This window comes from Eptesicus fuscus, chromosome 2, assembly GCF_027574615.1.
Source record: "Eptesicus fuscus isolate TK198812 chromosome 2, DD_ASM_mEF_20220401, whole genome shotgun sequence".
NCBI classification, from domain to species: Eukaryota; Metazoa; Chordata; class Mammalia; order Chiroptera; family Vespertilionidae; genus Eptesicus; species Eptesicus fuscus.
In genome coordinates, this window is record NC_072474.1 from 92524502 (window position 1) to 92546258 (window position 21757).

At 43.6% G+C, this 21757-nt stretch overlaps 2 protein-coding genes across 4 annotated transcripts in view; one reads left to right on the top strand and one right to left on the bottom strand.

Moving 5' to 3' along the window:
• The window catches only part of APBB2 (amyloid beta precursor protein binding family B member 2), a 339921-nt gene extending 327941 nt beyond the window's left edge, over positions 1-11980 (top strand). For all 3 annotated transcript variants that reach the window (XM_054729387.1, XM_028143705.2, XM_054729388.1), the window contains 6 exons: positions 52-166; positions 1565-1652; positions 2563-2646; positions 4980-5095; positions 6670-6849; positions 10612-11980. In XM_054729387.1, the coding sequence (XP_054585362.1) occupies positions 52-166; positions 1565-1652; positions 2563-2646; positions 4980-5095; positions 6670-6849; positions 10612-10779 (751 nt within the window). In that variant the 3' untranslated portion in view covers positions 10780-11980. The remainder of the gene's footprint in view (positions 1-51; positions 167-1564; positions 1653-2562; positions 2647-4979; positions 5096-6669; positions 6850-10611) is intronic.
• A 4119-nt stretch (positions 11981-16099) lies between these two features.
• NSUN7 (NOP2/Sun RNA methyltransferase family member 7) overlaps positions 16100-21757 on the bottom strand; it is a 39842-nt gene continuing 34184 nt past the window's right edge. Inside the window, exons 11-12 of the mRNA XM_008140363.3 lie at positions 18296-18419; positions 16100-17837 (exon numbers count right to left, since the gene is read on the bottom strand). Of these exons, the coding sequence (XP_008138585.1) occupies positions 17202-17837; positions 18296-18419 (760 nt within the window). The 3' untranslated portion in view covers positions 16100-17201. The remainder of the gene's footprint in view (positions 17838-18295; positions 18420-21757) is intronic.

A 21757-nucleotide genomic window follows, 5' to 3' on the forward strand; every position in this document is an offset into this window, starting at 1 on the left:
GTGTTAGTCAAGGTTCCTTTCGTAACGTCCTGATGCATTTTGTTTGTACAGAGATTTTGCTTATGTAGCAAGAGACAGAGACACAAGAATTTTGAAATGTCATGTATTTCGATGTGACACACCAGCAAAAGCCATCGCCACAAGTCTCCACGAGATCTGTTCCAAGGTAAGGTGGGTCAGGGCGCAGTGGCTCATCCCTCGCTTTCCTCACTGCTGAGCAGGGAGCGGGTGGAGGGGTGGGAGGGTGGCCCGCTGACCGCGCATTGAGCCGCTGGCCCAGACACAGCGCTCTGGGGAGGACACTGGAGACACAGTGTCTTCTGTTCCACGTGGAGGGAAAGCTTGGGCCGGGAATGAAGATGTGAGTTGCTTTGGGGATCATTGAAGGGGTGCTTCCTTCCTTCCTTCAGACCCACAGCACCATAAACGAGTGAAAGTGATGACTCTCCTAACGGAAAGGAGACCATTTGGAAGACGGCTGACAGATTTAGACAGTTTGAGAATAACAGCGACAGCAGCTAATATTTCTGAGAGCTTACATTTAATCCTAGAACTGACATAACATTATTATTATTAGGGACATAAATATTATCATCCCCACGTACGCTGGAGGAAGAGACCCAAGGGGTCAGGTGACTTGCTCAAGGTCACACAGCTAGTAAGTGGCGGAGGCGGGATTTAAACCCATGTCCGGTCGTCTCTCCCCTTACCCACGGCTTCATGTTCCGCGGTTTCAGTAACCCACGGTCAACCTCAGTCTGAAAATATTCAATGGAAAACTCCAGAAACAAACAATTCGTACGTTTTAACTTGCACATCATTCTGAGTAGCGTAATGAAATCTCGTGCCATCCTGCTCCATCCGGCCCAAGACATGACTCCTCCCTCTGTCCGGCATATCCACGCTGTATATTCCGCCCGCCCATTAGTCACTTAGCCGTCCTGTTATCAGGGCAGCTATCTCGGTATCACAGGGCTTGTGATCAAGTAACCCTCATTTTATTTACGAATGGCTCCAAAGCCATTCGCATAACTTTCATCAACGTATATTGTTATAGTTGTTCTATTTTGTTGTTGTTGTTGTTAATCTCTTACCGTGCCTAGTTTATCGTGGATATGTCTGTAGAGGAGGAAAAACAAAGCATTTACAGGGTTCAGTACTATCCACGGTTTCAGGCAGGCACTGGGACTTGGCATGGGTCCCTGTGGAACGGGGGGACTAATGTGCTTTGTCCCCAGAGCCCTGAAAATGGCACCTGAGAGTCATTGCCCAGAAGCAGTGGGGGACCCCACAGTGGGCCAGCAGGTCCGCACAGGCCAGGGATGTTTGTGTGGGTTGTGTTAGGAACAATGGGAGTGAGTGGAAGAATAAATGTCAACTGATTAGGAGACTGTTCCTGTGAGGCACAGTTCCTCACCTCGCATCCCTAGGGAAAATGGCACCGTTCTCAGAATAGGCAGCTGGTTTAACGTGGAAGTACAGTCTGCTCAGGTACCTGACTGGCTCGAATTGCTGCAGGCGAGCTCTGTAACCACAAGCCCACGCTGTGATCTCTCTGCTTCAGATTATGGCCGAACGGAAGAACGCCAAAGCCCTGGCCTGCAGTTCCTTACAGGAAAGAACCAATGTGAACCTCGACGTTCCCTTGCAAGGTAGGTCGGCGGCACCTGCTCTCTTCACGATGGCGCTCTCCATCCTACCCAGGAACCGAAGGGTCCGGGATAGTCCCCTGGTGCTTCTCATCCCCTTAAAACCACGCTCACGTCCACCAGCTCATGCTGAGCGGGACCTCGGGCCCCCGCCACGGCTCAGAGTTGATTGGTGTCAATGGGATTGGGCACAAAGGGCCAGGATGAGTTTTGTTGTTGAACAAGATTAACAAATATTATCCTCAGTGGTTTTCTAACTCATCTACAGCCTGGGTAAGGACCAGCTAGCTAAAAAATATGCGGGTTGATATTTGGTGGGGGGTTCTGTTTAGTTCTTTTCCCTGGTTGCACCCTTGGTGATTAAATTTTCTCTGGGCATCAACCACGCCTAACATATAGGACATCAAACGCTGCTCTTTAGTGCACATCAAAGAGACAAGGACAACTTGTACACATAGATTCCAGGTCCTGCTCTTTTTTTTTTTTTAATTTCAGAGAGGAAGGGAAAGGTAGAGAGAGAGAGAAATATCAGTGATGAGAGAGAATCATTGATCGGCTGTCTCCTGCACGCCCCACACTGGGGATTGAGCCCACAACCTGGGCATGTGCCCTGACCAGGAATCCAACCGTGACCTCCTTCCTGGTTCATAGGTCGATGCTCAGCCACTGAGCCACGCCGGCGGGGCCGGGTCCTGCTTTCCAATGTGTCTCCGCCTGGGAAGTGAAAGTTGAATGGGATTGTGATCGACGGGGCCCCAGCGTCTCTGTTCTTATAGAGCAAGGCCCTCATTTACCTCCAGAAACAGAGGACAGTGTGGCACCGGGAGTGCGTTCCAGATGACACAGGGTGATGGCTGTTCTTGTGCGCGTGTTGGAACCACAGAGAAAGATGTGCTGCTTTTGTTCCCTGCAGTCGATTTCCCGACACCAAAGACGGAGCTGGTGCAGAAGTTCCACGTGCAGTACTTGGGCATGTTACCTGTGGACAAGCCGGTCGGTACGTGAGGCCTGTGTGTCTTTGCACCTGCAGGTGTTGGGGAGCTCGGGGGCGTGTCCGCCCTCCCATCACGGCGGGGGGGGGGGTCTGCTGTTTCGGCCCCTTTCCTTATCTTGAATCAGGCCCTTGCGCTGTCACAGCCAGAGCACACAGGCAGTCCTGATGGAAAGAGCGAGGAGGGCAGGCTAGGCCCCTTGATCCCCAGAACGCAGGGACGTTGATGAAGCGGCACCTGTTTCTCGTTACGCAGCATTCCGGAGAAGCGTGACCCAGGGCTTTGCTGCTCTCCAGTGGGGCTTCCGTCTCTGGGGCCCGGGCGCCTGCTTCAGTCCCTGTCACCTGGTTGCCGGGGGGGGGGGGGGGGGCTGGGGAGTCCTCATGCTTTCCCTTCGAGGTGTGGCCGGGAAGCAGCGCACACAGCAGTCAGCTCACATCCAGGGGCAGGGCCTCGCTGCTTGGCCATAGGAAGCTGAGAGGCCGCGGGAGGTGCCGCCTTGACCCGGATGGACCCTCGTGCTGCTGGGGGTGTAAAATCGTACCGCTGCTTGGGGAAACGGTCTGGCAGATCCTTAAAACGTCAGACATGGAGTCACCGTGTGACCCAGGAATTCCCAGGCACTTACCCCAGTGCAATGAAAACATCCGTCCTCTCAGAGATGTGCTCGTGAATGTTCACAGCAGCATTATTGTAACGACCAAAAGGCAGAAATAAGCCGGATGCCCGCCAGCTGGCACGTGGATGAATGAGGTGTGGTGCTGCCAGACAGAGGGGTCTTACGTGGCAAGGAAAAGGGATGGCGCGCTGGCACACGCTGCCTGCCACGCGATGAACCTTGACCACGTGTGCGAAGTGGGAGGAGCCAGGCCCAAAGGCCCACGTACTCTGGTTCCACGTGTGGGAAATGCCCAGAACAGGCAAATCTCTAGATGGAAACTAAGTGATTGCCTAGGGCTAGGGGGCTGGGAGGCCATGGAGGGTGACTCCCAAAAGGGACAGGGTTTCTTGGTGGGCTGATGAAGATTTGCTAAAGGGAGCTGTGGATGGTTGCACAACTCTGAATGTACAAAAACAAATTGAATTATACATTAGAAAGTTATTTTAACCCTCACCTGCGGATGTTTTATTGATTTGATTTGATTTTTTTTTAATCCTCACCCAAGGATATTTTTTTTTCCATTGATTTTTAGAGAGAGTGGAAAGAGTGGGGGAGAGAGGAGAGAGAGAAACCTCTATGTGAGAGAGACACATTGACTGTTTGCCTCCTGCATGCATCCTGACTGGGCCCAGGGCGGAGGATTGGACCTGCAACCCTTTGATGCACAGGCCAATGCTCTCACTACTGAGCCACACCGGCCAGGGCTGTTTTACTGACTTTAGAGGGAGGGGAAGGAAGAGAGAGAAACATCGACGTTTGAGAGTAACATCAGTTGGTTGCCTCCTTCCTGTACGCGCCTCCACTGGGGATTGAACCCGCAATCTAGGTATGTGCCCTGACCAGGAATTGAACCCACCGTCTTTCAGTGTGTGGGACGACGCTCCAACCAACTGAGCCACACGGCCTGGGCTGAATTAAGACACTTTGAGTGAGCGACTTGTATGTTAATGTGATTATATCGCAATATAATTCCATTCCCCTCCAAAACACAGCTGTGGGAACACCCAGTAAAAGCGCCCCATTGAATAGCTCCTACAGCTTTGGTCAAGGTGCCACCCTGCTTGGCCTTGTTGAAGCAACAACGTAAATGGTGGCTTCTGTTGGGTCCCCTTTCCCAAAGCTCTGTGCTTAGAAACACGTGGCATTTGCTTGAGTGCTGTTTATACCAGTGATGGGCAACCTTTTGAGCTGGGTGTGTCAAACTTCGCCAAAAAACTGAGCATAACTCGGGTAGTGTGTCACTTTGAGGAAAAAACTAACTCCAAGACTCTAGTCGCAATTGTTTCATCCTCAGGAGCAGCAAATGTTTCATCCTCGGCATGCGGACACGTGTCATCAGAAATGGCTAAGCGTGTCAGTGCTGACACGCGTGTCATAGGTTCGCCATCACTGGTTTATACAGTCGGGGCTGGGGAACCTTGAGAGAGAACGGGAAAGGAGCATGTGGTCCCATCAGACAAGACATCACTCACTACATCTCAGATGTCTCCTGACCCTTCCAGTGGAAAAGGCTGGCATTTTATTTTTTTAAGCCAACATGAGAAATGAAATGTCTTCTGGGGCTATAAAAAAAAAAAGATCAGCCTGGGTGCAGCTGTTACTGGGTGATTTGGGCCCCCATTTGTGAGTGATACGTAGCTATAGGGCCTTTTTCAATGATTCCTTCAATCCATGCAGGAATGGATACCCTGAACAATGCCATAGAAAGCCTAATGACCTCGTCCAGCCAGGAGGATTGGCCATCCGTGAGCATGAGCGTGGCCGATGCCACTGTGACGGTCATCAGTGAGAAGGTAAGAAGGATCGCGCACGCACTTGGCCTGTCTGGGTGACACGGGGGTTCTGGACACAACAGTCTTCCGTGAAACGTGGGTACCTAGCCAGGGCTGGAGCTCTGGGGAGTTGTGCTTGCTTATGATTAAAATAGCCTCCATTAAAAAAAAAAAAAAAAGATTTGCCCTTTGCGTCTGGGGGTCTGCACACCTTTGCTTCCATTCTGGTGCTCCTGCTTCCTTCTCCCTCATCTGCCCGAGAGAGTGAGGTCATTTGCTGGCGGTCCTGGAAGGCACTAGCAGTATCGCACTGGTGGTTTGGTTTTCTGGCCGGTCCCTCTCGGGCTCCGGTGGCAAGTGGGCTGTATTTTCTGGGGTTTGGGGGGCAGGAGTGGCTTCCATTATCGGAGATCCTGCGGTTTGGTAGTTAGTAGCAGGGGCCACTGGTCATCTTGAGTGAGGCCAGCATTCGCCTCCACTCACATTATCCCAACTTCGTGGTGGAAGAAACGGAAGCACAGAGAGGTTAGGTAACTACCCAGGGTCACGGAGCTGGACGCAGCAGGGTCAGGACTGAACACAGGCAGCCTGGCTCCAGACTCTCCCACCTCTCTGCCTGCGTGAAACACCGTCAGGGAAAGACGGCGCACCCGCGGCGGCTCCTCTGTCCTCCGCAGGTCACCTCCAGGCCCGCTTCACCTTCTAAGGGAGAGGAGGACGCTCACTGCCCCCGCCTGCCTGTCTCTCCGGCGGGCGGCGCTGGGCTCTCCTCGGGCGCCAAACGGGCCGCGCCCTTTCCTGCTCCTGTGCTCCACGCCTGTGCCTCACCCAGATTTCCACTTGAACATAATGTCTCCCCAGAAAACTCCCAGGCCTCCCACACTAGCTCAGTTGGCCTGTTAGTCCCACAGCACCTGCGTGAACGCTTAATCAGTCAAGGGGCTAAGGGCCCACAAGTCTCCGTGCTGGTTGTGTTCACTGATTTCAACTTGCATGTGGTTGCTGCTGCGAAGGGCGTGGCATTCGTAAGGATGCATTCCGGACCGTCCTGCACACTGCATCCTTTCACACTACGGATACCAGTGTGTGAAAGAGAAAAAACGATTTGGAGACTTTCTGTTTTACACGGTTTTAGGTAGAATATGACTCGGCGTGCCGTGTAGCTTGGGAAGAAGACCCGGATGGAGACAGATCCCGCGGTTCCTTCTCTCTGGGGGCCGCGGGGTTTCCTGTGGGTTCACTTGGGCAGATGGGCTTCGAGCCCCTGGGTGGCCTATGGGGGGAACACGTAAGAAGATTGCATGACATCGCCCCACGCTCAGTGAGCCCCGGGCTTGGAGCACGTGCACAGGGAGCGGAACACGCACCTCGGTTGTGTGTAGTTCAGAGCGAGATTAAATGCCAGGATGGGACACCTCAGCAGCGATGGCCTTTCCAGCCCCTGGGGACACGTGCTGCCCAGATTCAGGCTGGCTGCATATTTTGAATCCTAGAGGTGGCCACCCCGAGCTTGAACCTCTGATGGAGGGTCTGGATGTGTTTGTGACGGTTGCCTGGCTCCCCGAGAGTGGGCTGCTGAGCAGTGTGTCTTGCAGAATGAAGAGGAAATCTTAGTGGAGTGTCGCGTGCGGTTTCTGTCCTTCATGGGCGTCGGGAAGGATATCCATACATTTGCCTTCATCATGGACACTGGGAACCAGCGCTTTGAGTGCCACGTTTTCTGGTGCGAACCTAACGCCGCTAACGTGTCCGAGGCGGTGCAGGCCGCCTGCATGGTGAGTAATCCCGCGGCGGGGACTGGCTCGGCCGCACGCCCCTGCTTATGTTTTCTGTGCCGTAAATTGGAGCAGAGTCACTAATTTTAAAAGGAGAAGAGTCTAATCTCAAACGTAATGCTTTACTGCGTAACACTCTCATTCCTGGGGACAGAATCAATTGTGATAAACAGTTTGCCATAACCAGGGGCGAGGGCACCTGCAAGAAGCAGGGCCGGATGGAGCCAAATTCCATCGAGATTCCGGGAACGTTGGAAAGGACAATCTTTGAAACCACGAGTGTAAGGATTCTCAGTTCTTAGTCCCTTATTAATTTCAGGATGTGATCAGGAAATGTTGGTCATGTATGAGTTGGTACTGTTTTGAACCGACTCGGTACTTTAAATAAAAAAAATTAATGGATTGAATGATTTTTATTTCAGAGAGTTGGTTTATGTGCACTGTCCTTTCATATTTTATTTACTTCGTGTCTGTGAACTCAGGGCTTACAACAACCCTGTTAGGCAGTTGTTAGTTGTTTTATTTATGAGAAGACGGGCTCGGAGGAAAGAAGGGGGCCCTGGGCACAGAGCTGACGAGAGTCTGCGTTCCGTCCCACCTGCTCTGGGTACCAAAGCCCAATGCTCTTCGCATCTTGTATGATTTCACACAAACAAAAATACTTTGTCATTCAAAATACTTTGAGCACCAGTGATGCTGGCACTGAGAAAGTGCTAGTAAAAACGAGGGATTGTGTGAATGTGGGCATCAAAACCTGAAGCGTGGTGGGCGGGGGAGCCAAGTGGAAGGACGCAGGGTCTGTATCATGAAGTGCCCATAATGCTGTGCCGAAGCGTTTATCTTCAGCAGAGGTTGCTAAGCAGGGGAGTGGATTGACCATAGTAGGTTTTTAAAGTGAACTCGAGAGCAAAAGGAAAGAAAACAAAGTGGAAGACGTTTGGGAGGAGGAGTCTGGGGTGGGGACGTCAACCAGGAAGCCAGGTTACTGGTCCAGATGTGGGTTGCAGAGCATGGAAACCAGGAGCAGGTGACCTGGCGGATGTTGTGGAGAGTCGCATGGCAGGGGGTTGCGGGGCGGGGAGGGGGCATGAAGGAGATTCTGAATTTGAAGTACCTGGGCTTCATCTAGTTCAACCCACCCCTTATGGGCTGGACTCTGGGAAATTCAAGTGGGACTAAGAAAGCATCCTTGCATTATGGCATTGAGGGAAATGAACCAGTAAAGCCGACTGGAATGGAGGCATATAGATATGTGGTTGGGGCAGGGTCTTGGTGGTAGATTAAGAGCCTGAGGAGGGGCTTAGCCTGCTAATTAGGTTGGAGCAGCGATTTTCAACCTTTTTCATCTCAGGGCACACAACCCAGTAACTAAAATTCTGTGGCACACCAAAAAAGATGTTTTTTGGCCATCTGACAAAAAAAATAGGTATAATTTTGATTTATTCACACCAGATTGTTGACTGTTGTATTTATTTATTTATTTATTTATTTTTGACACTCTAAGGCAGTGGTTGGCAAACTCATTAGTTAACAGAGCCGCAGTTTGCCGACCATTGCTCTAAGGGAAAAGAGGTTAGTGCCCCTGACTAAGTAGTCAGGTATTGCATGTTGGTTTTTTTTTTGTGGGTTTTTTTTTTCTATTTTTGTTTTAATTTTTAATATATTTTATTGATTTTTTATAGAGAGGAAGAGAGAGGGATAGAGAGTTAGAAACATCGATGACAGAGAAACATCGATCAGCTGCCTCTTGCACAACCCCTACTGGGGATGTGCCCACAACCAAGGTACATGCCCTTGACCAGAATCGAACCTGAGACCTTTCAGTCCGCAGGCTGACGCTCTATCCACTGAGCCAAACCGTTTTCGGCCGTATTGCATGTTTTTAAAATCCTTGTGGGACACTGGGTGAAAATTGCTGTGTTAGAGGGACTTTGAGACTGGCCAGAAGATGCCAAGAATCCAAGAGGAAGTGGGGTTTAGAGGAGTTGAGGGAGTTCTGTGGTTTCCCACACCGCATGTTGCTGGGTTAAGCATGAGGGGGAAGAGATGCGGTGGATGGCAGGTAACAGAGGTGAGGAACAAGAAAAGAGCCGATTGACTTTTATCATAAAAGACCCCTTTGAAATGGAGAGGGGCGGATGGGGAAGGGAAGGGAAGAGCTGGCTTCCTTCTTACCACAGTCCTTGATCAGGGGTACAAGTCCCCCTGGTTCTGTGGAGCCAGGATTATGCATATAAAGGAGCAGGGCCAGGTGGGGGAAACAGGGGTGCGGGAAGAGTTGAGATGAACCTTCCTGACAGGGCATGGGCGACAGAGAGGGGATGCAGGGACTATGTGAAGAAGAGAGAAGATGGAGAGTTCAGCCAAGCAGAAATGGAGGGCGACTATTTAGGTATGTCATGAAATTGAAAATGATCGTAACAGATGGTTTTAGTCATAAAATGAATAGCTTTCCGCCTTAATTATACATTTCAAATGCCAACGGCAATTAAATAATTAGCTTTATCACTGGTTACAGTTTGTTTTCTGATTCCCAGGCCCATTTTATGTCTTAGAGGCAATTTTTTACTCATTTGCTTGCTACTTTAATGGCATTAGGGCAGCCGCTGGAGAGGCTCAGCCAGTCCTGTATAAGGCCCGTTGATAAAATCAGACCTTTCCTTATATGCCGAAGCCAGCGTCCTGAGTCACATCTGTATGCTTCTCCGTCTGAAATATCTGTGCATGAATCTGTACCATCTGAGATGTCTGTGGCGTGAACACATTCGCTTGAATCTACTTAATTGTTAGGCAAATTTTGCAGCTGTGTGCTAGAGCCCAGCTGAAAATATTTTGGTGAAATTTAGAATAAGGCGGAGAGGGATAGGGGCAGTTTTGACTCGCGCTGGAACTGCCTAATTTGCATTAGGAACTCCCAGTCCAGCGTGCCATGTGCCACAGCTGCCCGTTAACAACCCCGAGTTCTAAGAGTGTGTAGTCTGGGTTGTGGTGCAGACCTGGCGGGTACCTTACACAGAGGGGACACGCAATGTGTCTAGCCCCTTCAAATGAAAACTAGCCCCTTCAAACCCATTTCTCGTGCGTTTGGGTTTGAAGGGGCTAGTTTTGAGGCCTGTGGGCTGTGACAGACACTGTGACCCAGAGTCTTGCTACAAATAGATGATGCTTTTGGGGGGTGGGGAGCATCAGCCTGTTTCACACTGTGCTGAGGGAATTATTAATGTTTAAGTAGGTTTTTAAAATCCAGCCATGGATTTATTTTTAAGTGCTTGGATTAGGAAAAAAAAAAGGATAAATTTTAGCCTTTTAATCTAATTTTTAAGAATTACTTATCTTTGTATAATACAAAAGCAGATGGATTGTGTTATCTTTCTTTCTGAAGGATAAGAAACTGTTCGTGGTGCCAGGATAATGGATTCTTTTAATTAACCCATTAAGGTTTAGACTTGTAAAACTCAGACTTGCTCTTCGACTATGAGGTAGTGTGTGAATTGCAGCCTATCGATACAGAGGACAAGTAGAGGGAGGAGCTGGATGGAAGAAAAAGATGGCAAAGCCAAAGCATCTTTGTCAAGCCTCAGGATCTTTTAAGGAAATTTAAATAACACTCCACTTAAAGAAAAAATTACTGGATTCTTGGATTCATGTTTAGGAGCTAGGTCGTTAACTTTGGGGAGCAAATGTAGTGGTGATTAATTAAAATCACATTCAACAAGAAGGGATGATACGTTATTAACGACCATCAACCATGTTTCGTTTCAGCTGCGATACCAGAAGTGCTTGGTAGCCAGGCCGCCGTCACAGAAAGTCCGGCCACCTCCTCCGCCAGCGGACTCGGTGACCAGACGGGTCACAACCAATGTGAAACGCGGGGTCTTGTCCCTCATTGACACTCTGAAACAGAAACGCCCTGTCACGGAAACGCCGTAGCTGCGGATGCTAAAGGATCCCGCCCTCTCTCCCCGAAGATCGAATAGCTACACTGAAGAACACGGACTGTCTCCGGCCTTCCGTTCCGCTGCTGATGCTTTGTCTTCAGAAAATTTATCCTTCGCCGAACAGTGTTAGACAAGCATGTTCTCTCGTCTTGCCACCATCATGTGATATGAAAAGAAGCATGACTAATTTTTTTGCTGTAAGTTCCATCATGAGCCGTGGAAGGTCTTTTTCTTATTGTAAATATCGTGAACATGATTAACTTCACACACACGGGGAAGAATGTGGCCGCACCCCTCCCTCCTCGCGAACTGATGCCGAGTCCTTGGCGTGAAGGACGCCCGGGTTGCGGTCTTCGTGACAGGATCTGTCCTGAGCAGCGTTGCAGTCCTACGGCACTTTGTCCTGTGTTCAACTTTGGAGAAGACTCTGCATCCCAGACACCACTGAGATGCTGTAAAAATAGGATGATTTTTAGTTAAATTCGTAAAACTGGACCTTTTCGTTGTCAAAATTGGCTATTGGCATCAGAATGGAAACCGACTGGCCGCTTTCCTTGACGAGCTCGACACGTGGACACCGTTTCATGTCAGCAGCTGATTGTGGGGTGTTGGGGGGAAAAATGAAACTTCACAATTGAAAACAAACCAAATGTCAGAAATTAAAATGGAACAAAAATAGCCTTTCTTTTCAGATGGTTTTCAAACCGATTAAGAAAAAGAAAGAGGTTAACAAAATCATAATGCATTTTGGGTGGGACATATTCAAACTTCTGCCTTATATTGTACAATGCAGCTAGAGAATTATAGTTCACTATGGCCATTCTCTGCATAAACAACATTAAAATGAAGTATTCCTCGTAAGCCTTTTGTCCTTAGTTTGCTAATTAGCCAATATGCAATTTGGAATTGAGGAAATGCCATTTATATTTTATATTGTCCACCTCCTAAGTAACGTCTGCTAGGATTCCGCATCTGGCTCAATCTTACCCTAATGCTTTTTGCCCAGAAAGCTGTCTGTCCATCATGTATTTTCCATGGCAACAAAGTACATTAAGTTGAACCTTTCTTGGACTTATGTCTTTACTATCCGAATTTGTAGACTCCACTAGCTATATTTTTTTATTTATCTTTTTTCCATTATATTTTCAAGATTTAAAAATTTCTAATCAGAGCAAAATCTACATAAGGACAATGTACTAACAAGTTTCCCAAAACTAATGCTTTTCTCCTCCTCTCTCTATAGGTATGAAACTTAGCTGTAAGTCACAGATTTAGATCCTTGTTAACATTGTTTTAAAAGGAATTTGCTAAGGAGATCAATCCCAACATTTGTCTTACTTTCTAATGTCAAAATTAACATTTTACAACATTCAGTGATAAAAGTAACTGCTTTCTGTATATCCCCTGCTATGTGCTTGTCTTATGGTTTCCACATCCTTATCACACTTGAGCCTTATAAGGTAGAGAAGGTACTAAACACATTTGAGAAATAAAAACATGAAGTACCGAGACGCTCAGTCTCCAAGCCTGAGGTCTGACCAAAGTTGGTGAGAAAACCAGGATTAGGACCCAGGCTTCCCCTCCCATTTGTAGGCTATGCTGCTTCCTCACCTTTACACACTGACTCTGGGCAGACCCAATATGGTCAGGAAATCGTAGCATTCCCTGTAGAAGTAGGAAATGTGGCGGAATTCCTCTCACTGGTATGAATTATAAAACCCTTGCCTTCTCAGTCCAGGGCTGTCCCGCAGGGTGCCTCTGGTGTGTTGGAGAGGACAGAATCCCAGGCCATTTCCCAGAGATGATGTTACTGGTGGTGGAGATGGTCCTAATCCACGCAGCTTAGCCACCAGAGAACATGGAATGAGGAGTGGCCTCCTGCCTCTGTTCCCTCTCAGAATTCTGAAATTGTGGCTGGCACCTTCATGTTATGACAAAAAAGATGCCCCTCTAGAAATGAATTATACTTCTCACCAGCCTATATGCTTCTATCTGAAGTAACCAATACCATTTTCAGAAATTATTGCATTAAGAAAATCCATACTGTGCCCTTTGAAAGCTTTTCAAATTCAATCATGATCCTCTTTCATCTTGATCTCCACAATGAAACATTTTAGTATGATAAACTTCAAACTTCTGAACAATCCACTTTTATATTGGAGATCTCTACCAGAACCCTGTGTTCATTTTTTTAAGGCATATGTTTGTTTATTTACAGGATCAGGCATACTGAGCTAGCTTTAAGTAGCAAACTGATTTATATATGCAATTATAGGATACATTAAAATGAATGATAGCCTTTACATATTGAAAACTTTACTGCAGATACTTTGTTTTGAAGGTAGCTTTGCATACTAAATGTGGTTAATTTTGTAAAGTTAATTATGTTAAACAGTATGTTCAGACACTTTCTGCCATGGCCAAAAAGTATATATGAAAGTGTGTGTGTTTTTCTGTGCAGGGACACCAGTGTTTGACATGATGTTGTAGCAACACTCTGTTATCTATGCATTCTTTATGTCTGTCCTTCGGTAAACAGGCAGCCATGTTCACTATGCCTTGTATGTCTTCTCATTTTTTTAATTAACCTGTTAAATACAGCTTAAAATATTTTTATTTATTCTATTTTTACTGAAATATACTGCATTATTGTGTTAATGTATTATCTTTACTGGATATTATCTCACAATGTATCCAGGTCTACGTAATCTCAGTGAACTATTTGTTGCCTAAAAGGTGGTTTTGTAATGATTTGTAGTCACATTTTTATTGGAATATGTAGATGAAAAGGCAAAATGCTTAAAGTTCATTTTATTTTTTAAAAGCAGCTAGACAGACACAGACTTGCCACCTCATATATGTGCTCGTGGGCGGCATCAAGGGGAATGGCCAACATGCCTAGGGCTCAAGTTTTTACTTTGCAAACTAAAGCACTGCTCGGTGCTGCACTTTTATATCCAACATGTGTGATCTCCTCCGAAAGAGACACATGTCCACACGCCTTTGTTTCCACCCAGAGCTCATTAGAACCATTGTTTTTTGTTTGTGTCTTACTGCATGAAGGGACATTATTCTCATTTCCATTAAAATAAGTTCTTGGTGATAACCTGCCGGCACTGCTACTTTTTTTAAAAAAAAATCACTTTATGACTTTATGATCGACATTGGCAAGATGATTCTACAGAGCAGTTCATTTACTAGGAGCCCTAAAGCTTTCCTCCTTTTCTCATGTGACATACTCATTTTTGTAAGCATTGCAACACATTCAAGATTTCACACACAACTCGGAAAACACTTCCCTGGTATTAGCACAACTTAGTGAAACCACTCGCTCTGGTTTGCCAGACTGACTGACCCTCCCCCACAGCTACAGGTTGTTACACAGCCAGCAACATGAGGTGTGTTTCAGCTCCAGGGAAACGTACTGCTCACACTTTATCGAGAGCTCTCCCTGCCACCCAAAGCAGCTTGTTTATCCTGAAAGAACATTTGGTTTTGCTTTCTTGCCCATTTACTGTTGACCACTTTTACACATTTAAATGTAATATGTTGTGAAAATAAATTTAGCTGCATAAAGTTTTTGGCTCATTTATCTGGCATGTCAGTCACATATATGTAGAAATACAAATATAAGTTCTCCATGCTAATCATTTTATTTTCAGATTATTCTTACCTCAATTTAAAAATCATCTCAGCCCAGCTGGTGTAGCTCAGAGGTTAAGCGTTGACCTATGAACCAGGAGGTCACGGTTCGATTCCTGGTCAAGGCATATGCCCCTGGTCGTGGGCTTGATCCCCAGTGTGGGGCGTGCAGGAGGCAGCCGATCAATGGTTCTCATCATAGATGTTTCTATCTCTCTCCCTCTTCCTTTTTGGAATCAATAAAATCAATAAGAATACATATTTTAAAAAATCATTTCAGCAATGTCAGATTCAGCTTTGTTTAGTTATTGCATATTTCCATCTGGTAGGAACTAGAAAGAACCTGACATCAAAGAATGAAGAATAAAGTTGTACAGGCACTAAATCCCAAATCAAAGGTAACTAGAAAAACAAATATGTTAAATCTGGCTTAGTTTAAGTGTTAGACATGTGGAGAAGGAAACAATTTAAAGTATGTTCCCATGCTATGCTCATCTTGCTTTTCCCCCCGATAGTTTATCTCTTACTCTATCAAAGGCAGTTACTCTCAAGGAACAAAATTTCATTTTGGTTTCAGGTATTATGTAATGGTAAGTTTAGATAAAAATCTGAATTTGCTGTTGGAATATCTAAATACAGTATTATTTTAGATTTTTGCAACACCTTTCTCTAGGAACCTCAAGAAAGAAAAATGTCAATGTTTAATTCTCCTTCACTAGAATTCTCAAATATTATTTTTATCCCAGGTACTTTTCCTTTTTGACTCTACCACAGTATCTAAATAATTGATCATGCCCTTCTTAGAAGATTCTCAAAGAAACCTGCAGGCTTAGTGAATGGTTTAATCAGGATCTCCATGTACTTCCAAAGAGAAGATGATTCAGAGGCAGGTGCATGTTACGCGATTCTAAATGTAAGCGGCTAAAGTGACATGACGTGAATCATGCTGCGACAGAGATCAGAAAAATATCCTGAACTATTTCCTAACAATGAGAGTTTTCTTCATATAACTTACCACAAACACCTCAGACCTGCTGCTTTTTGACAATGGAGTACTTTTCAGCCTGGGGCAGAGGGAAGAGGGTAGGAAAGAGGTAGAAGATTCCTGGGATAAAATACCAGCTCTTTACCAAAGTTCAGTTCAGCTGCACTGGCTTCCCAGAGGCATGGAACACTCTAAGCCAGATGGAATAAGAGGGTGAAACTATAACTTTTAGAGCAAAGAAATACATAGTTTTTAACTGTGAAATTAGTGAAATAAGTTGAGCATTTAAAATATTTGTACATTGTAAGAGTCATAATTAACATGGGAATTCTTTTGATATTGAAAATATAACCTGGTTCAAATATAAAAAGTTTTGTTTCCTTCATTGACACATTTCACTGGTAAATGTAAACCTTCAGCTAAAATAAAAATAATTTACTACTAAAATGATATTCACCATTTTTTATCCTCACTTCAAGTGAGAAAATAAAGAACATTAGAGTTGAAACAGATCTAAACATTCATCTGGAAGAGGTAATATTCTACTAAAATCATGCCACCTGAATTGAACATTCAGAAATTTATATAACACTGTTCAACACAACTGGATTCTGAAAATAGAACTTTAAATTCAAACTTTATGAATGTGTCTATGAACATTTTTTGAACAATAGGATTTGTAGGTGTAATTTATTCCACTTAATGTCAAAAGCAATTTCTTTTGCCATGATAGGGAAAAAAAATCAATAGACCCAGAAATGATCATACCAATTCTTGGTAGACAATTGATCATATAGTCAAGATTAATTGATTTTTAATATAATTAACATACTGCTATAATATATTTTCATTGTGCATCAGAAATGATTTACCAAAATTTGATTACTGTGTGCCATTTGACATGACTTGTAGATTTCAATATCTGATCTTTGAATAGAATCAAATTGTTATGGGTTTCTTCAACAATAGGTGTCACTTGTATTCAACAGTTTGCCTCTTCCTCAGAATTATTACTATTTAGATGGAAATTAGCTTATAGTCACTTTTTTACAATCCTATTTGGCATAAATAGAAGGGAGGGCTGATTATGTCCGATCTGCTCAAGATCCTGGAAGCTCTTCCAATGAGAAATAGTGTTCACTCTAACTGGACATCTGAACTACCCACACCTGGAACTTCGGAGCTTCCTGTTCTTCCTACTCAGACTCAACCTCCATCAAAACTCACATCAGCCCCGGCTTCATGAATGTTCTGATATTTAAGAAAAAGTGAACCTTGATCGTGACTAAAAACGTTAAACTATGACTGACTAGACACTGAAGAGCAATCTAAAGTCGGTGAGGGGGGCCAGCGTCTTTTCCACACCTGTGCTTTCTAATAAATTGCCTCAAAAATTAAGTTAGGAAAAAAGCCTGTGAGTAAGGCAGTGCTTCCCCTCAGGGAAAACTGTTGTAGCTTTCTTTTCAAGGTGGTGTCCTGGTCCCCACTGAAAGTTAATTAGAGTGAGACAAGTTCTAACAGCTGCTGGGTCTACACGTGGCCATTCTAGAACAGATCAGCACTGAGATGTCGAAATCTCTGAGTTTTGCTTTGCTTAACCACCTCCATGATTGTGTAGTCTCACTTGTCTTAATTCCCTTGAAGGTAATATCACATGTAGAAGATACTAAGTGACTGAAAGGATGAGTATCATGTGTAGGGATGTCTAACCTTCAGAGAAATATCAGGCTGAAAAAAAAACCTGCTCTTGACCCCTGTAGAAAAACAACAACACACATACAAGACAGTCAAAGCCATGGTCGACGATGTCTGAGTAAGGAAGAAGGTAAGTTTCCTTTCGGCTTTTCCCCTTTTCTGGATATCAATGGTGTGGAATGGTAGCCGGGCACAATAGTTTTAGGTGCAAACCAACGATAGTAAAAATGTTGAGTTGGTATATGAGGTCTGATCCCTGGGGGAGGTGATAATGGGAACATTACTGGAGGCAAAACAATCTCTACGGGTTTCAGTACAACCATCTTGTCTTCCGGGCGAGGTCTTACGAAGTTTGTGGGACGCTCATATGGTCTGGAGAGAGATGTGTTCTTCATAAATGCAGGCACCAAGGGATTGGCGGCAGGCTTGTTGGGTTTTCTGACCTGTGAGGTAGAACCCACTTGAATTGTACTTTTCTGTAGAAGAGATATTTTTGTTGTTGCTGTCTGTGACCGATTAGCATTTGCATTAGTTTCTCGGTTCAGGAACTCAGCAATTTTCATTTGAATGCCTTTACTGTCAGTAGAGGAAGCTTTTGGCAATGTTGTTTTTGATTTCTTCTTCTTCTCCCGTTTTGAAGATTTACCCAACTCAATTCCCTCCAGTAGACCCTTTGCTGCAGCGCGAGCCAAAACATCTTTCACAGACACTGTCTCAGATGGGTCCCGCTACAATAAAGAAGCAGGTACTAAATGTGGGAGTTGATTTAGTGTGTATATTTACAAATATTTATCAGTGTTTCAGAAGAAGTAAGAGAGGACATTATACTAAAAGAAATGGTTTTTAGGCCTTAGTCTCTAATATATCCCATAAGCCTCAGCAAATGACTTCTGTAATTAAATTTCCTCATTTATGACGGGGGGAGGGGGGGGAGAGAATGACAGAGCTTATTTCTTATATGTGAAATAAGATTAACTAGGTGTTGACAAAGTGTATGGAGAAGTGGGGATGGAGAGCAGGCAAGAGAGGAATACTCAGGTGAAATATAAAGATAAAAACGGGCTTTTTTTTTCTCCTTTTTTTGCCACACAGTAATAATTCTTATTCCTGCCCTTTAGCTATTTATAAAATAAGCACACTGTTACAAAATGCTCAGAGATTTCCTGAGGATTTGTTGTTTCCTTACCTCCCTTGTTAGAACAGAAAGAAAACAACCATTGGTAGTTTCAGATGGCTCCATTCTGAAGAATTTATCAGCAGACGAATGTACTTCCTTTAAGGAACACAGTGGAAGGACAGGAGGACTAAGCCTGCAAGAGACAGGAGCAAACAGTCCTAGTTAGAAAGGCTAATTTGCCAATGGAGGGAGAGAGTAAACTGCAACAAGTTTTCTTCTGTTATGTTTTACCAGTCATTTAAACGTAAATTCCAAGTTAGGATAAAATACTGAAACTGTACAATACTATTATAATTTTAAAACTGTAATATTTCATGTTTACTCATAATTTAGTCTATTTCCACCTTTAAAAAAAACTATGCCAAGAATACTAACCTTTTAGCAAATTAAAAACTCTTCCCCAAGTCAATATGTTAACACCAAAAAAAAAAGGCTCCCATAATCAAAACAGGTTAATATGTATAGTAATCACAAAGGTACAATCCAAAAAATTCTTTACTTCCACATGTTGTCAAACTACACAAGGTATGACTTCCTTCTTTTAGTTGCCTTTTGCACAATTACAACAAAAAAATTTGGTCTAGCATTTTAACTACATTATTCTTCCCAATAACTTTTTTTTTGTATTAATGGATGAATTATGTAGTGTTCAAGAAAGTACATAATAAAAACTTCATATCAGAAATAAAAAATTCTAATCACTAATATGTTTAAAATAAAATGTTGGTTTTTGTATTTAATAATTAATTTCTTATTTAATAGTAAGTGGTTCATTTATAAATAATAATTCTTATATTTCCATACTTTTACAATTAAAATGTATTTAACCAAGGCAATAAAAACTTTTCATATAAATTAAAATATCAGAAACTCTTAATAATTTTGTCTATTATATTCTGAAATTGAAAACCATTTTAAAGGGCTGTGGCTACAGCCGACAGAGAAAGTGCCTCCTGGTCTATGTGTGGCAGACAGGAGAGTTTCTGGTCTGGATTTTGTAGTCATTTGCTAGAAGTGAAAATAAAGGATTTTGTAGTATGGGAATTAAGAGTTGTCTCAGAAGTGACCATTCCATAAATTGAATGATGATCTGTACCGCTGGGGAAAAAAACAAACATTTTAAATGTATATGTATTAATGATTTGCCTACTGTGCAAAGCACCTAAATATTGATTCTCATAAATGGTTTACAATTTAATTGTAGACTGTAATCAGTTCACAATATAAAAAAACCACAAATAAGAATGCTGAGCAAACTAGAGACAAAATTACATGGTAATACAGAATAAAATACAGTCAACTCTGGCCATGGGAGACATCAAATATGAAGATTTCACAGTAGTAGCAGCCTTGGTGCTATATCTTTAAGAATATTAGGTTTCCAATAAGGTAAGGAAGGTGATTCTAGACAGAAAGGAGAACATGAAAATGTCTGTTTGGAGTATGGCAAGTGTTCCCATATGTCTGGGGCATAAAGTGAGTAAAGGGATGGAGAGGTCCCTTAGAATGTAGGCAAACACACATGACCTCAAATGACACGCCAAAGCATCTGGCAAATGGCGGTGCTTTAATAAATGCTTATGCTGACCTGAACTGTTAAAATACTAGTATAATAATAGCTATGTAGGTTATAAAGGCAAGAGAGCTAGTTTCTCCTCTCGCCAACCAATAACTGTAACCAATAAACTGAATTTCTAAGGCCTATTCATCTATGTTCTCAACACATAGAAATAATTTTTAAAAATGTTTTCACTTAAAGAATACTCTCTGAAAATAATCATTTCTTCCCAATTAGGAACATAGCTCCACAATATAAATATTCATAGGCTGGGATTTTTGTCAGTTTTAATTCACTGATATATTCCTAGCACCTAGAAGAGTATCTGATATATAATAGGTATTCAATAAATACTTATTTGATAGGCGATGATGTATTTTAACTACATATACTAGTATGCTCTTTTTTAATGGTACTAATAATCCATAATTAAGATTGGTCAAGTTACCGTCCAGAAATGTCCCTCCAAAGCAAAATGATTTCCAAACCCCAGTTGATAGTCCATTTCTTTGAATAGTAAAATAAGTTCATACCCAGAGTCTCACACCTGACTGAGATGATGACATTTGGGATTTTTTTGAGTTGATGATATCAGGATATTGTATAAATTCATTTAACTGAAATGTCTAGAATAGGCAAGTCCATAGAGACAAAAGTATATAAGTGGCTGCCAGGAGCTAGGGGACCTGGGGAATGAGAAGTGACTCCTTAGTGGGTTCAAAGTTTCTGTCTGGGGTGATGAAAATGTTCTGGAACTCGTGCTGATGGTTGCACAATATACTAAAAACACTTCCTCAGTATACTAAAAAGCAATGAAGTATGTACTTTAAAATGAATTATTGTTTGTGGATAACATTTCAATTTTTAAAACTTATTAAAATAGGAACAGTTCCATATATTTAGTGTATATATTATCTATATACAGGCATACCTCATTTTATTGCACTTCACTTTATTTCCCTTCACAAATGTTGTGTTATTTACACATTGAAGGCAAGACCCTCCACAGCAAAAAGATGTCAACTCACTTTATTCTGGTGCTCTGGAACCGAGTTTGCAGTTATCTCCGAGGTATGCCTGTACACACTCATGTGGCTAATATTCGACTAGTACACACTGGTGTGGCTATACCAGTGGTAATAGTATTTCTTCTGGTGCCCTCTAGCTGCCCCAGCTCTCCCAGTGCCCCCTCCAGACCTTCACATATTAGAAAGGAACAGAGGGTTACACCAGGTCATCAAGGGAACTCCAGGACCCTGTTCCAGCTGCTGGACATTTGGGAATTTGGAGGTGAAGAGATACAGGAAGGTAATTCTTAACCTTTTCATTATGTATCTTTGGGTTGTTTTACATGATACACAAATGTGGGTAAGAGTTTTGAAATTAAAAAAAAATAATACAATTTGAGAAGGAAACCATTTAAAATTATAATAATTAAAGCATTGTTATATTAGTATAGAAATAGCCGACATTAACAGAGTAGAATAGAAGTACAGACTCACACAGAAGTATATGCAGGATTGTAACATAAAAAACCAGAGGCATTTTAAATCAGTGAGGGGAAGGAGGTAAAGGACCTGAGGTGGGGAATGGAGCATTCTCTGTACCTACACCATGCTCTGACATTGGAGCAGAGAGCTTCTTTACCAAAATAAACAGCAGATAAATCTATTATCCTACCTAATAATAGACAAATAAGCAAATTGACCACACCTCTGACATGCCCACAAGCCACGCCCACCATCCAATCAGAGCAAGTATGCAAATTAACCCAAACCAAGATGGCTACAGCCACAGAGAGCAAGGTTTCCTAGGTAACAGAGGAAGCCAAACTTTCCGCCTGCCCTTGCCAGGCTTACTAAGCCTCCACTCAAGCTACAAAGTTTCAATTATAGAAGGTAAACCAATTCAAA